We start from the raw sequence: 17,500 nt of genomic DNA, 5'->3' as shown, positions 1-17,500 counted from the left end.
CCTGGGGGTCCCTGGACCCCCTGAAACCCCCTCCAAGGACCCCCTGAAACCCCCTCCAAGGACCCCCACCAAGGACCCCCTGAAACCCCATCCAAAGACAGTTCCTTTCCCCTCCATCAGGCGCCCCGGCTGACCAGGGGGAGGCAGTATAGAGAATAGTACCTAACACCTTACGCCAACCCCACCCCTAAGTGTAGAGGAATATCTACTATATATCCCAGAAATATAGAGCTTATACGGATTTGTAATGTAAGTAGGCCTGTCCCCGACTAAGGATTTGTTTAGTCGAATCTAATTGACGACTAATTGCCAATAGTCGACTGGCGGTCGACTAATGCAAAAAAAAAAGAAATTGTACTTAGGCTGTCGTGAAAGTTTATAATATTTAGAGAAATGTAAAGTTTCAAATACAAAAGTAGTAGTAGTAGTAGTAGTAGTAGTAGTAGTAGTAGTAGTAGTAGTAGTAGTAGTAGTAGTAGTAGTAGTAGTAGTAGTAGTAGTAAGAATTATCAAACTGGACATTTAGACCAGGGATGGGCAGGCCCGCACCGTCACTCAATGCGTCCCCAGGCCAAAATCTTATTTTTTTCTTTTGCACTTTTGAAATCACAAAGAAAAACAAAGTAATCTAAACATATCCGAAATGGTGAACTATTGCCTTCAGCTTGCCTTCAGCTGTTCCAAACATGCAACTTTCCATGAACCATTTTAATTACAACAGTAGAGCACTAGTAGAGCGCGCTCTCGTTTATTTTAATAGAAGCCTTATTAACGAATAATAATTGTTAATATCCCTTATTTATCACATACTGTGACTACTATGGGCTTTTTGAGTAATGGGGTACTACTGGCGAGAGTGCTGATAAACAATGCGGCCCCCCAGAGTGAGTGTGGAAATGTAGTGCCCTTCACCATCTACAAAGTTGCCCCTAGTGTTGTTTTCTCATAAGCGTTCATCCGTTGTCCGTCAACAACACAGACGCTGTGCTGTGACATCTGTGTGCTGACTGCGCCAGGCTCTCTCCCCACCTGTTGGTACCTGTGACCCCTGGTTACTTTACACCATAGCTATAGAAACCTAGGTACCTCATTGGCCTCTGCAGTTCATTGGAGCGACTGGTATCTCAATACAAGGCTCTTCCGCAGGGCTGTTTGACTACTGACCAATCACATCGCGTTGACTACTGGCCAATCACAGCTCATCTAACTGACTAGTTGCTGCGCGGCTGCCTCTTAAGAAAAGACCCACCCCACCTAGCATAGGCAAGCTTCCCTGAAGCTTCCGCGTGTGTCACAGAAGGGGGGCGTTCGGTAGGCCAATCAGAGCCAGGTGGGGGCGGGTCTTTTTGTAACCCAGCTGCACTGACAAGTCCCGGAAAAGACGCACTGTGATTGGCCAGTAGTCAACGCGCTGTGAGCGCTGTGATTGGCCAGTAGTCACTTTGAGTGTCAGTTTGCCTACGCTAAAATGGCGGCCGCGATACCGGTCACTCCAACGAACTGCAGAGACCAATGAGGTATCTAGGTTTCTATATCTATGCATGTGACAGTGTGGTCATGTGACAGTGATGGTCATGTGACAGTGTGGTCATGTGACAGTGTGGTCATGTGACAGTGTGGTCATGTGACAGTGTGGGTCATGTGACAATAGGGTCACCTGGAGATGTGACTTGTTGCGCCCCAAATAAATGGTCCCGTCCCGTTTTGTCACCGGGGGGGGGGGGATGCTGCACGAGATAAAAGGACGCTCTGCTTCCAAATTCCAACAAGTTTTTCGCCGTTTTTTTTTCTCTCACGCCGTTTGGTGAACCCCCCAAGGTTGGTGCCCTGTGCTGCGCTGATTTTATCCGCCAGATTAGGACGTTCACGGCATATTTTGCACCATTACGGTGCGTTCATCATCGGTGACGAGTGCCTCTAACACTGCGAGTCGCAGCGTGTCTGTGTGTCAGATGCGAGGCAACACTCACACAATCACGTGCAGCATGCGTCCTCTCCTCCTGCGCCTAATGGCTGTACATAGGGGGCCGACGCGTGCTTTAGGGTGACTGTGTGAGTGTGGCTTCAGGAAGTAAATTCCTAGCCTCGATCTCAAGGCTTTAATTTTTTAGTTTTGCTAAAAAATAAAAGCTTGGAAATTCCTGTCCCAGCTGTTGGTACGCAAAAGCGCCTCGCGTCGTCTGATGTGCCGCGCATTATTTATTTTGGGTGCGCATGCGCACCTGCGCACCAGTTATGTGCACCCCTGGTCACGTGACATTGTGGTCATGTGACAGTATGGTCACCATGTAGAGAAAGTGACACAGAGACAACACATGCCTCGTCTTCAGACCAACGTTTAAAATGCTTCGTTATTTCTTGGCATCTTCCTTCTAAGTGTTTGTTTGGCTGAACGTGACCTGCTGTCCCCAGGCTGTACTCACTGCAGAAAGTGATAGAATACACAGAGTAATCCTAGTAATAATATACTTCTCACCGATACGTCAGCGATGAATGATTCATTTCATGTTCATCACAAATCAATCCGTGTTCTGTTCCTTCATAATGGATGCAGATCAATCATTATATCATCATCATAATTATCATTATTAGTGTTATTGCTGTTATATTATTTATGGTCTGTCTGTCTGTCTGTCTGTCTGTCTGTCTGTCTGTCTGTCTGTCTGTCTGTCTGTCTGTCTGTCTGTCTGTCTGTCTGTCTGTCTGTCTACTCACTGATAAGGAAAGTACTCAGAGCCTAGTATAGAGTATGGTAATAGAGTGTTTTACTCATAAGGAAAGTACTCAGAGCCTAGTATAGAGTATGGTAATAGAGTGTTTTACTCATAAGGAAAGTACTCAGAGCCTAGTATAGAGTATGGTAATAGAGTGTTTTACTCATAAGGAAAGTACTCATAGCCTAGCATAGAGTATGGTAATAGAGTGTTTTTTACTCATAAGGAAAATACTCAGAGCCTAGTATAGAGTATGGTAATAGAGTGTTTTAAGGAAAGTACTCGGAGCCTATAGAGTAAAGTAATAGAGTGTTTTTACTCACTGATAAGGAAAGTACTCGGAGCCTTGTTTCCGTCAAAGTCCAGGTCCAAGATGTTGGTGGTCTGGGGGTCATGACGGAGCCACAAGGCCACGCCCAGAATCACACCCCCGGCAAGCTGCACACAAACACACACAAACACGCACACGCGCACACGCACACACACACACACACACACACACACACACACACACACACACACACACACACACACACACACACACACAAAGACAGGAAGTTAGTTTATATTCAGCTATATACTGTAGTCTCACGTGGTCAGACTGTCGCCTCCCACAATGTTCTAATGTTTCCGTCATACAGTCTGTGACTCTGAAGCTCTGATCATGATTAGAATATAAAGTGGATCTGAAGCCTCCTCCTCACTTCCGTTTCGTCTTTACAGTCGCGCAAATGTATCCTGATATAAATACAAATCATCTAAGTGTATTTAGCTTTGCTGCTTAGCAGAAATGGAAATAAAATAATAAAATGTAAAGATATTTTAAAATATATTTTCGTGAACAGAAGTGCCAGTTTCCTCTCTGGGATTGTGGGAGTTGTAGTTCCAGTCTCTATATATAGCATTCAGAGATTGTGGAATAGTTGTCTGGATACGCGAGACTACATATACTGTAGGTTTACAGGAGACCCGCCCAGGAAGCCCATATATGGGCGTTGTTTTTTTTAAATGTAATATCAGTTTGTGGTTCAGTGAAGTGTTGCTCTCCTCCTGTAAGAGCATTTCATCTGTATGAAACTAGAACACATCAAACATTCTACATAGCAGCGGTAGATGAGAAATTCATCAATATTGGAGTTACTACATGACCTAGTTATGCATAAACATGTAGAACATTAACTCCTTTTCTGGAAAAAAAAACAAAAAAAAAAAAACTATATTTTTTACAAAAGAAAATTCTAAAATTATTCTTTATTTTTGGGGTTTTTCTGTTTTTCCGTTCGTCACAAAGAACCAGGAGAGAACATTTTCCAAAAAGTTGCTGCTCCATTCACTTCAATGTTAAAAAAATAAACGGACAAAAAAAATAAAATAAAAAATTCTCCAAGCTTAGAAAACACTGGCAGAGGATACAGACTGTTCTAGAGAAACTCTGGCAGTTTAAGAGTTAATAATAAAATAAGCTGCCCCCCCCCCCCGCTCTGAGTGCACACAGAGCAGGGTTTCCCACACAGGCACCCAAAGGCACCCTGCCAAGCACCCTAGGGTGCCTCTGGCAGGGTGCCTGGACCTGCCACACCTGGACGTGCCGTGGCGCTAGTCCAGGTGTCTGCAGAATACTTTGGTGATATCTGACACAAACATAAAAACACACACATTTGGCGGCCCCTCCTTCAGTAACTCCCCCCCCCCCTTGGGGTCGTGGACCCCCTGTTAACTCTTTAAGACCTGAGAACGCATCTGTGTGTCATTTTTAGATTTCGTTGGGCTATTCAAAAATAGCAGATATACAAGCTCATAGCGCGGCACCGAGTGCCGCGCTATGAGCTTGTAGATCTGCTATTTTTGAAAAATTGTGAAAAATGTTGTGCAAATCTTTGAATATATATATATTTAAAGCGAGCATTTCTAGCTAAAATGTTATTGCTTCTGGGGATTCTACAAATGTCTTCTAAATCAGTTTAAAACAGTTTTCTGAAACACTTATGTTGCTATAATATTAATGTCAGTGTCAAGGAGCCCCACAACGATATGTATTTGGCTGCGGACCCCCATCTCAAAAGTTTTTTTCCAGGGACCCCCAGAAGCAAAGATTTGAGTAAAAAACAATTGCTTTATAGATATATATTCAAAGATTTGCAAAAAAAAAACACGATTTAAAAAAAAATAGCAGATCTACAAGCTCATAGCGCGGCACTCGGTGCCGCGCTATGAGCTTGTATATCTGCTATTTTTGAATAGCCAAAAGTATAAAATATGGATAAAGTGGTTACACAGATGCGTCCCCCGGTCTTAAAGGGTTAAAGAGCCCTGTTTTAGGCATTAGAAATAAGACGTGGTTTTGGTCAAGTCGTCCAAATCCTCAATACTTTCTCCTGCACATGGCTGCTAGGTGGTGGGAAAAGTACTCACATGTTTTACTTAAGTAAAATTATCAATACCGCAACGTAGAAATACTCTGTTACAGGTAAAAGTCTGGAATTCATAATTTACTTGAGCAAAACTACAAAAAGTAATGGCATCAAAATGTACTTGAAGTACCAAAAGTAAAAGTACTCATTTCATTATGCAGAATGTCCCATGTATGAAATGTATACAACATATTTTGAAAATAGCAGATCTACAAGCTCACAATGCGTCGCGATGCGACGCATTGTGAGCTTGTAGATCTGCTATTTTCCCTAACCCATGTATATAGGGGCTGAAGTGGTTAATGTGTGCTTTGTAATAATAATACAAATCTACAAAGTAACTAGTAACTAAAGTTTTCATATAATTGCAGTGGAGTAAAAAAGTACAATAGTTGCCTCTGAGATGTAGTGGAGTAAAAGTACTGAAAATACTCCAGTAAAGTAAAAAAAAAGTTACGTCAACATTGTACTTAAGTACAGTACTTGAGTAAATGTACTTAGTTACTTCACACCAAATGGCTGCCATGATTCAAACCCTCTGATATACAGAGTGAGAGTAGTTTTACTCTAAATGAAAGGAGGAGGATTTTCTTCAACCGCCAGTGGAAAAAGAAAACCCTGGTCCTCTTTAAAGACCATGTGAGGATTTTAAGAACCCCCCCACTACCCCCCCCTACCCCCCCCCCCCTCTGAGTGAGAGGTCCATTCCACAGCTCAGCACAGCCCGTTGCCTAGCAACCACATCAACACAGAGAGGCTGCCAAAGGGTGAGGCCCTGAGTGTCTAGAAATACACACACACACACACACACACACACACACACACACACACAGAGGGCTAGCCTCTGGCAGAGTGTGAGCGCGCGTGTGTGTGTGTGTGTGTGTGTGTGTGTGTGTGTGTGTGTGTGTGTGTGTGTGTGTGTGTGTGTGTGTGTGTGTGTGTGTGTGTGTGTGTGTGACTGTTGCAGTGATCAGCTCTAAAGTGTGAGTCAGTCTGAGCTACAGAACTAGACAGTATTTTGGGCTTTTTTTATGTTGATCTCCTCCTGAACTCTGAAATGTGTCCTTGACGTTGTTTTCTCCTGACAGGATCCACTCCCTACAGACTGGATCTACTCTATACAGACTGGATCTACTCTCTATACAGACTGGATCTACTCCCTCCTCAAACACTCTAAAATAAACCTCAAAGAGTTCCTTTTGTCATAATTCAAGGTAACATAATATACTGTCACCATAACCTGCTAAAAGACACTGAATAGCCCAGAGTATAAGATAATGGTTCAAGTCTAAAATGACAGATGCGTTTGGATGCTTAAAAGGTGCGCGGATAGGCCTTAGGTTAGATCACATATTTTAATAGCTTTTTTTTTGTTTGTTTTTTGTGAGATCTGACGTTCATAGTGACAGAACACTATGCAACCAAAAAAAAAAAAAAAAAAAACAGAAGTCTCGCTAGACGAGATTTAAATCTTGAGATTTCAATCTCGTCTAGCGAGACTTCTGTTTTTGTTTTGTTTTTGGGGGGACAGTGTTCTGTCACTATGAACGTCAGATCTCACCAAAAAAAATAATAAAAAAAGCTATTAAAATATGTGATCTAGCCTAAGGCCTATCCGCGCACCTTTTAAGCTGTGGCGGCTCAGGGTTGGAGTTATGAAAATGTTCTACTGTACCATTCATCCTAAGATATCATAACGTCATAGAAAAGGTAAGAAAACTTTAGTCCAAAATTCTCCTTTAAGTAAGGACATGGTGATAATGTCCTAATCACGTGTAATTGTTGTGAAAGTAAAGGATCTTCTCTGTTGCATCGAGTTCTTCATAAACAGGAAGCATAAAGTGACACAGAGTTGAGACAGTCTGTGGTGACAGTGATGTGGGTCTGTGGTCACTCCACCTTCAGTACAGGAACACATCTGTGTCATTTTAACATTTATTTGGATATTCAAAAATAACAGATATACAAGCTCATTGCTGCGCTATGAGCTTGTATATCTGCTATTTATTTTTAAATCGTGGAAACTTTGTGCAAATCTTTGAATATATATATTTGTTTAAAGCGAACATTTGTAAGTCAAATCTTTGCTTCTGGGGGATTCTATAAATGTCTTCTAAATCCTAACAGTTCCTAATATCATAGCAACGTATGTTGCTATAATATTGGTGGTGCTCAAACTTTCTCTGGTCAAGGACCACCCAAAATTATATGTATTTAGCTGCAGACCCCATCACAAAAATATGTTGTTCCAGGGACCCTCCAGAAGCAAAGATTTGAGTGACAAATGTTTGCTTTAAAAATATAAATATTCTATATTATATAAAAGATTTGCAGAAATGTTCACGATTTTAAAAAAAAATAGCAGATCTACAAGCTCATAGTATATCGGCTATTTTTGAACAGCCAAAATGTGTGTGTGCGTGTGTGCGTGTGTGCGTGTGTGCGTGTGTGCGTGTGTGTGTGTGTGTGTGTGTGTGTGTGTGTGTGTGTGTGTGTGTGTGTGTGACTGTTGCAGTGATCAGCTCTAAAGTGTGAGTCAGTCTGAGCTACAGAACTAGACAGTATTTTGTGTGTGTGTGGATTAGTCAGTCGGGGACCCCCACGTTCCATCTCATCTACTTCCACTGGGCAGATGTCTTTGCAGTTGTAGGAGGAAATCCGCTTTCTATTAAAACCATTTGACAAGCAAAACAACCGACCTGGATGAAACGCAAGAATTTGGCAAAGCGTCACATTTACAATAATAAAGCCATGTGTTTGTGATTTACACAATGTAGACACTGTGGACGTGTGTTCTCTCTTTCTACCGCCGCTCTGTGGCAGCAGGTGAGTCTAATGATCTCATCTGGTTAAAGGGATATTTCACTTTAAAAAACATGTTGGGTCATTTTATCGTCTACTCAGGATTTTGTCAGCCCCGCCCCCCAGACAGTTTTTTAAGTTGCTTGATTCAGTCTTTAGATATTTGATATTCATTTTATCAGACACGCCCCTTTCCTATACAAACCCATTATAACTTCAAACTCCATTTTTAACATGTTAGTAGATTCATCAGAAACACCCGTCCTTGGTTCTGGTGACTCACCCTGCCCTCCTAATACGCGAGGGGGCGTGTTTTTTCAATTACATTTTTCATTTATTTAACTTACAGTTATAGAGCCTAGACTTGTGCTCAGAACTACTGAACACAATCTGCACACAGTGTGTTGCATTGTGGTCAATGAAAACAAACTGTCTGCCGTCATGTCGTTGTCTTAAGGGATGATATTGGTTTTATGTTGCACTTGACGATGTAACGTGAAATGCTTGAAAATGTAGGCTATAGTTTGTCATGAAGACAAGACGTTAAAATCCAGAATCTGATTCAACCTAATACATTCTGATAACCTAACACAACCTAATACATTCTGATACATTCTGATACATTCTGATACGGGTACAGGAGTAACTTTTGGGGAGAATGTGACTCTGGGCCCAGACAGACAGACAGACAGACAGACAGACAGACAGACAGACAGACAGACAGACAGACAGACAGACAGACAGACAGACAGACAGACAGACAGACAGACAGACAGACAGACAGACAGACAGACAGACAGACAGACAGACAGACAGACAGACAGACAGACAGACAGACAGACAGACAGACAGACAGACAGACAGACAGGCAGGCAGACAGACAGACATTCCAATGAATTTGACAGAAATTAATGGCGAATTCATGTGAATTTCTGGAGCCGAGCTCCATTCTCAACAGAATGTAGTCTGTGTTATAATAACTGTTGTGCTGTATAGGTGGTGGAAATGGTCCTCATATGTTTTACTTAAGTAAAAGTATCAATATGGCAATGTAGAAATACTCTGTTACAAGTAAAAGTCCGGTATTCAAAATTTACTTCAGTAAAAGTACAAAAGTATTGGCATCAAAATATCTTTGAAGTACCAAAAGTAAAAGTACTCATCATGCAGAATGTCCCCTTTCACAAGTTTTTAAAATGTATGAAAATCCTTTGAAAATAGCAGATGCGACGCGTTGTGAGCTTGTAGATCTGCTATTTTAAAATGGTCTAAATATATAATAGGGCTGAAGTGGTTAATGTATGTTTTGTAATAATAATCAAAATCTACAAAGTAACTAGTAACTAAAGTTGTTAAATAATTGTAGTGGAGTAAAAGTACAATATTTGGATCTGAGATGTAGTGGAGTAGAAGTAAAAGTACTGAACATTGGTGGTGGGGTCAGGATACAGGGCGGTGCGTTTAATGTCTTAGCGCATCACATTATGACTTCATGTCCTTCTAACCACATGGTAATGGTACCAGCACATTACATTTATACATTATATTACATTATGCACTTCACTTTACTGTCCATTCCACTTGAAGACAGCGGATGTACAAAGCCTCCATTAAGAAGCTCTCTGTCTGCCATTAGCTCAGAGATCAGGAGCTTACACTGCAGAGGAACGCTCCTCATGATGAGCAGTGGTGAGAGAAGTACTCAGATATTATACTTAAAGACGGGGTGCTGTGATTTTCAGTGATCCCCCCCCCCCCCATAAAACATGATCATCAGGTATTATGGTTATACTAGGAGGAAGATTTTTTTTCAAAAAAGTGTACAGAAAGTGTTAAAATTATGTTTTTATGTGGACACGCCTCCAGTTCATTAAGTATACCTGGTTCTCACCTTAGCACCTCCTCCACCACCTTAGCACCACCCACCTGTCCTAGTCCCTCCTCCTCCTCATGCCCACACCTGTTGTGTTATGCTAATGAGGTGGAGGGTATATTTTTACTATGTCACTAAAGGGCTGTTTTTCTATTGGCACGTTTGACCCTCAAGGTTTCAGCCTCCAGGAAGAAACTCCAAATAGTCAGAGAAGACATAAAACACCATAAAAACACCACCAGGGGGCTTAATGAAGTTCTATCAACCTCATAGACACATGAAAAACAAAAAAAGTGCAAAACCATGGCACAACCTATTTAATAATATTTGTAGTAGATAACAGTAGCAAAATTTGAAATTTGCACCCTACGGCCAGAACAATATAGAAGTCTGTGTGTTTGGCTGGGGTTTGACTGGACTGCTGCATTACTACAATGACCATAATGCTTTGGGGCACTGCCCTTCCTTGTGGGGAGGGGAGGCTGCGTGGGGGTGTGGTCTACATTGTAGTCATGAAATAAGGTGAGATAAAGAGACTATGAGTCAAATGACTCATAGTGTCTGAGGATATGGATACAAATCTAAAAATACAGATAAAACACAAAAAACACACCAGGGTGTTGTTTATGGGTCCTAGACCTAGATAAACATAGGGGTTTGATGCTAAATCTGTGAAATGTCCCTTTAAGTAAAAATAGCAATACCACAATATAAAAAAGTTGTGTTCAAAATGTTACGTGATTAAAAGTACAAAAGTATTGGCATCAAAATATACCTAAAGTACCCCAAGTTAAAAGTACTACAATCTTTTTGAAAATAGCCGATCTACAAGCTCACAACACGTTGCATCACGACGCGTTGTGAGCTTGTAGATCTGCTATTTTCAAATAGCCTAGGTATATAACAGGGCTAAAGTGGTTAATGTGTGTTTTATAATATAATAATTTATATCTGCAAAGTAACTAAAGTTTTCAAATAATTGTAGTGGAGTAAAAGTATAATGCCTCTGAGGCCTCGTGGAGTAGAAGTAATCATCTTTTTACCCCCATCGTCTCCAATAAATAAAGGTTGTCCTGTAAGCAAACACAATGTCTGCAATATAGCCGGAAAGTAGAATTTAAACAACCGTTCAAACGTCTAATTTATTCAGTCAGCCTGTGCTGAAGCTCAGTTTGAACGAGTCACAGAGGTCGGTCAGGATCGATTCGTTCATAAAAACTAGACACAGACAGACAGACAGACAGACAGACAGACAGACAGACAGACAGACAGACAGACAGAACAGACAGAACAGACGGAACAGACGGAACAGACGGAACAGACAGACAGACAGACAGACAGACAGACAGACAGACAGACAGACAGACAGACAGACAGACAGACAGACAGACAGACAGACAGACAGACAGACACTATACAATAGACATGCATGCCTATTGCTATTTGAATTGAAATAAAGGCAGCCTACTGTTGTTCCTGGACAAAAGACAGATAGTGTTAGCAACACATATAAGTATCAAAATATATATATATATAAATATGCATGGTCCTAGACAAAGCCTACTGGTCAATGAACACGTTTTAGTTTGAATAGAAGATGTAAATAAACAGTATATGCTACAGCTACTATTCATGAACTACACTGAGTTAAAGACATGGTTGGAAATGGACTGTACTGACTTAGGCTGCTCTGTATAAAATATTGTATACATAATTATTGACTAATAAAAATAACTTTATCTTATATATTGAAGTTATTTATTACAAAGAAGATGGTGAATGGCGGTGCTGTGTTTCTGTGCAGACTGTCATGTCATGTCAGTGGATCAGATCAAATGTATATGTTACAGTATGATTGGAGAACCAGTACGATTGAAGAAGGCTCGCTCGTTTTTACCACCCACCCAGCAATTCTGTAGAAGCAACACTAGAGGGAGCCACAAGCCAGGCTTGTGCACAAGCATATATTGCCGCGACCACACACACACGTGCGCGCGTGTGTGACCGGCTTCGAGTGCTATCAATGCATTGAATGGGGAAATAGGCGAGTTTATTAGACCTTTCAATGGGCGAAATAGGCTACTACCTACCCGCGATTTATCAGACCATTCATTCAGGAGCTACTGACCTACTTGGAGGCGGAGCAGTCCGCACAACAATATTTACGATTCTGTGCCTATCGGTACATAACTCAAACGGCGCTGAGTAGGCACAGGCGAACGTCACACCGTTCAGGACGGCAACTCGGTCGCCTTAGCTCCCTCTGTGGTCCTTCACGGGGTGACAGTTCGCCTGTGACTGCGCGCCTCCGTCAGGGTCCAAAACCAAAAGCGAAACCTAAACTGAACTATTAAGTCATGTCAGTTGGTAGGTTAGTATGTCTTGATAACACCCAATGAATGGTCTGATAAAACGTGGGTAGGTAAGTAGGTCGCCTATTTCGCCCATTCAAAGGTCTAATAAACTCGCCTATTTCCCCATTCAATGCAGATAGCATTCGAATCAGGTGGACTGTTAAGATACTTTTATTGTGTTCTGCTGGCTTTTGTTTTAGTTTCTCCCTGACACACACACACACACACACACACACACACACACACACACACACACACACACACACACACACACACACACACGGAGGAGGAGAAGGAGAAGCTTCTCGCGAGCCTCGCTAATAAACCCTGTCTCGAAAAGCCCCGCATCGCCCCGAAGCCCCGTGCCTAAAAACGAGCGCTCTGTCTTCAATCGTACTGGTTCTCCAAACGTACTGTGACATATATAGTAGCTCATGCACTACGTATATATATATATATATACATATAGTAGCTCATGCACTACGTATATATATATATATATACATATAGTAGCTCATGCACTACGTATATATATATATATATATACATATAGTAGCTCATGCACTACGTATATATATATATATATACATATAGTAGCTCATGCACTACGTATATATATATATATATACATATAGTAGCTCATGCACTACGTGTATATATATATATATACATATAGTAGCTCATGCACTACGCCGGGCCTGGAAGCGCTACTGAACGATGAACGTGAACGAATCACTTGAACGGATCATTTGAACGAATCATTTGAACGGATCATTTGAACGGATCATTGCTGTGAACGTGAACAAAATGGTTAGTTGACTGAAATGAAGTTTTTTTCCCAACACAAACACAGATGCAGCCAGAACACAGCAGACCCCCAAATGAACACCATTAATCACCTCTATCTGTGGGAGGGCTTACTGGTGTGTGTGTGTGTGTGTGTGTGTGTGTGTGTGTGTGTGTGTGTGTGTGTGTGTGTGTGTGTGTGTGTGTGTGTGTGTGTGTGTGTGTGCGCCCCCCCCCCCCACACACACACATTCCTGCATAAGGGTGTGTTTACTCCCACACAATCTTCCATTCCTCCTGCTTCTCATTGGAGGGAAGTAAGTGTAATAACACGTTTATAAATACCTAAAGTCACTTTACATAAAGACAACATATAGTACTTTTACTCCATTACAATTATTTGAACACTTTAGTTACTTTGTAGATTTTGATTATTATTACAAAACAAACATGAACCACTTCAGCCCTATTTAAACTATGGATATTTGAAAATAGCAGATCTACAAGCTCACAAGGTGAGCACTGTGGTTGTTAAGGTTAAAGAGCGGGTAGCGAGATAGTGGTTACTTAGTATCAGTGGTCATGCACACACACAGACACACACACACACGCACGCACACACGCACGCGCACACACTCTCTTAACCCACCAATGCCTTTAGTTTCATTTCTATTGGGTGTGTACAGTGGAATGACGCCCATAAAGTAATCTGATACCTTACAGATTACTCTGTGGGTGCTACAGTGAGTAGAATGACGCCCATAAAGTAATCTGATCCCTTACAGATTACTCATCCAACTGTACAACCGACACAATAAATCATCCAACTGTACAACCGACTACCAATAAATGAAAGTTAAGCTGAAGTGAAACTGAACCATTTTCAAGGTAAACTGAAACTTAAAGCATCATCTGTATCTGTATAGCAGATCTACAAGCTCATAGCGCGGCACCGAATGCCGCGCTATGAGCTTGTAAATCTGCTATTTTTTGAAAAATAAATGTGTGCATATCTGCAAACATTTCAAAGATTTGAGTTACAAATATTCACTTTAAAAAGACAAAGGGTTAGTTAGGTTAGGTTAGGGTTAAAAATGTTCCCCATTTTTCAACTCTCTTTTTTTTACAAGCTCTGTAGATCTGCTATTTTTGAATAGACCAAAGCATACAATAATGGTTAAAGCAAAACACATTTAAATGACACAGTGTTGCGTTACCAGTCTGAATGGGTTAATATAGCTGGTTCAAAGGTTCAAAGTTCACTTTTATTTGTCTCCAAGAGACTTAAAGCTACAGTACAACAACACACATACAAACATACCATTTACACAACTCTTTGCATCTCTCTCTCAGCTAAGGGGTCCCTGCTTCATCCGTCTCTCAGCTAAGGGGTCCCTGCTTCATCTGTCTATCTCAGCTAAGGGGTCCCTGCTTCATCTGTCTCTCAGCTAAGGGGTCCCTGCTTCATCTATCTCTCAGCTAAGGGGTCCCTGCTTCATCTGTCTCTCAGCTAAGGGGTCCCTGCTTCATCTCTCTCTCAGCTAAGGGGTCCCTGCTTCATCTGTCTCTCAGCTAAGGGGTCCCTGCTTCATCTCTCTCTCAGCTAAGGGGTCCCTGCTTCATCTCTCTCTCAGCTAAGGGGTCCCTGCTTCATCTCTCTCTCAGCTAAGGGGTCCCTGCTTCATCTCTCTCTCAGCTAAGGGGTCCCTGCTTCTTCTGTCTCTCAGCTAAGGGGTCCCTGCTTCATCTCTCTCTCAGCTAAGGGGTCCCTGCTTCATCTCTCTCTCAGCTAAGGGGTCCCTGCTTCATCTCTCTCTCAGCTAAGGGGTCCCTGCTTCATCTCTCTCTCAGCTAAGGGGGTCCTTGGGCTGAAAGACATTGAGGACCCCTGACAGACAGTATAACTCCACATACCAAACCATAACCCATTAAGACCAGGAACACATCCGTGTGTAACAACTTTAACCATTATTAACCGTTATGCTTTGGACATTCAAAAATAGCAGATCTACAAGCTCATGTTTGAAAAAGAATTGAGCAAATCTTTGAATATATATATTATTTAAAGGATTCTTTTTTACTCAAATCTTTTCTTCTGGGGGGGGGGGGGGGGCAAATACGTTTTTTACGATTCTTTTTAGATTATCTTTTGTATCTCATTAGATTTAGAAGACATTTGTGGAATCCCCCAGAAGCAAAGATTTGAGTTAAAAATATATATAACCAGCAACTACTTGAAACCCAGCATCTCTATTCTGTAAGCACTAAGCAGTAACGGCTCTGTACTTGGTCTGCTCTTTTTCCCCTCTCTAAATCCATATCTTATTTCAAATTATATTATTTATTATGATATTATAGTATGCTAGCCTGCACGTGTGTGTGTGTGTGTGTGTGTGTGTGTGTGTGTGTGTGTGTGTGTGTGTGTGTGTGTGTGTGTGTGTGTGTGTGTGTGTGTGTGTGTGTGTGTGTGTGTGTGAGTCAGTCTTCTGCGCGACCAGACAGAGATGGTTACCATGGTGATTTGGGAGGAGTACGGTGGTTGCTATGGTAACAGAGATAAAAACTGCCCACTGTCTTCCTGGAAGGGAGGAGAGCGTGCCCGGCAGGAAGTGACATCACTAGTTTTTTCACCACAGCTGAGGCTGCTCGTTGGCGAGGCAGCTAGAGTTCTATATTAACCCCAAAACCCCCTCATCAGGGCGAGAACTGTCCCTGATGAGGACCTTAACCGCTCCAAACACGTGGGCTTTTTTAAAGAAGAAAATGACTTTCAACTTTACTTCCTTTACTTCCTCTCCTCCACATGTTTTGAGTGCTTTTTAAAGTCTGCATTCCCAAATTCCTAGAAGCACCAAACATACACCTTTAAGACGCTCTTCTTCTTCTTCTTGCTACTTTTGTACTTTTTACTCAAGTAAATTTGGTAATTTCTGAGTATTTTCTACTTTGCAGTATTTATACTTTTACTTAAAGTATAAATAAATGTGAGTACTGTTTCCACCCCTGTAGTTATTATTATGTCTCTCTCTGAACGTGTCAAGTGGTTCTGACTCCAGAACAATACAAGTCAAGAGGATTAACTACGTTCCAGTCACACATGGTGTGATAAATGACCACGTTACAGTAGGGCTGGGTATGGTGCCTACAACCTCCATATGTATCACCATACACGTTGATTTAGAATAATTACTGTGTCCTACTAAATGTAGTCATAGAACAAAGGTTGCTGTTTAGACCAATATATATTCTGAGAAAATGTCAAGTTTCCAAATCAATTAGAAAAACCTAGTTGATGACATGTAAACAAAAAGCAAGGAAATAAATACAAATACAAATGGATAAAAAAGATGTAATCATTAATAAATGCAAATTAAATATTATCTTTCCATTTGTTTTACTGAAACTCGTGTCTGAGTCTCAGACACACAAACACAAAGTATTTTTTACTTTACTGGAGTATTTCCAGTTTTAGGTACTTTCACTTCCACTACATCTCAGAGGCAAATATTGTACTTTTACTCCACTACAATTATTTGAAAGCTTTAGTTACTTTGTAGATTTAGATAATTATTACAAAACATACATTAACCACTCCAGCCCCATACATATTTCTGCCATTTGAAAATAGCAGATCTACAAGCTCACAATGCGTCGCGACGCATTGTGAGCTTGTAGATCTGCTATTTTCAAACGATTCTTTAATACATTTGAAAACTTGTGAAATGGGACATTTCTGCATAATGAGTACTTTCTACATTTGGTACTTTAAGTACATTTTGATGCCAATACTTTTGTACTTTTACTCAAGTAAATTTTGATTTCCTGACCTTTACTTGTAGCAGAGACAGAGTATTTCCACACTGCACTGCAGTATTTATACTTTTACTTAAGTAAGAAATGCGACTACTGTTTCCACCTCTCTGAACATGTCAAGTGGTTCTGACACCAGAACAATACAAGTCAAGAGGATCAACTACATTCCAGTCATACGGTCCTCACATTGTGTGATAAATGAACACGTTCCAGTCATACGGTCCTCACATTGAGTGATAAATGAACACGTTCCAGTGGTCCTCACATTGAGTGATAAATGAACACGTTCCAGTCATACGGTCCTCACATTGTGTGATAAATGAACACGTTCCAGTCATACAACTGCCTCTCAAACAGACATAAAGCAGCTCTTTCACAGAACAGGAGCTCTTTCGTCTTTCTTTGGAAAAGGAGATAAAACAACGTGAAACTCTCTGACTCTCAACAGGGATTCAAATCATTCTTTTCCTCTTGCACATTAGAGCCTAGATGTTATTGTGAAGGATCTACTACAACCTAGAAATAAATAAACCGGGCCGCCACCAAAGCCACTTGGCCGGCCAGTTCTGGGCCCACGAGCCGCCTATTGCCCACCGGTCATATAGACCAATGATTTGTTTACAAACATTGAGACTGGACGCACAGGTGACTGTTTCATGTAATCAATTCCCAACAGATCCCCAAACCTGCTGTTTTAGGGTGAGCTTGTTTCAGTTCATTCAACCTCCTCTTGTGTGTTGGCTAGTG

At 41.3% G+C, this 17,500-nt stretch overlaps 1 protein-coding gene across 1 annotated transcript in view; it reads right to left on the bottom strand.

Annotated features, from left to right (window-relative positions):
* The window catches only part of cd81a (CD81 molecule a), a 48,261-nt gene that overhangs the window by 25,691 nt on the left and 5,070 nt on the right, over window positions 1-17,500 (bottom strand). Inside the window, exon 2 of the mRNA XM_080436968.1 lies at window positions 3,038-3,152. Coding sequence (XP_080293094.1) covers window positions 3,038-3,152 — 115 coding nt within the window. The remainder of the gene's footprint in view (window positions 1-3,037; window positions 3,153-17,500) is intronic.

Source organism: Gymnoscopelus braueri (assembly GCF_963280865.1).
Source record: "Gymnoscopelus braueri genome assembly, chromosome: 1".
Taxonomy (NCBI): domain Eukaryota; kingdom Metazoa; phylum Chordata; class Actinopteri; order Myctophiformes; family Myctophidae; genus Gymnoscopelus; species Gymnoscopelus braueri.
This window is presented reverse-complemented; position numbering and strand designations above follow the sequence as displayed.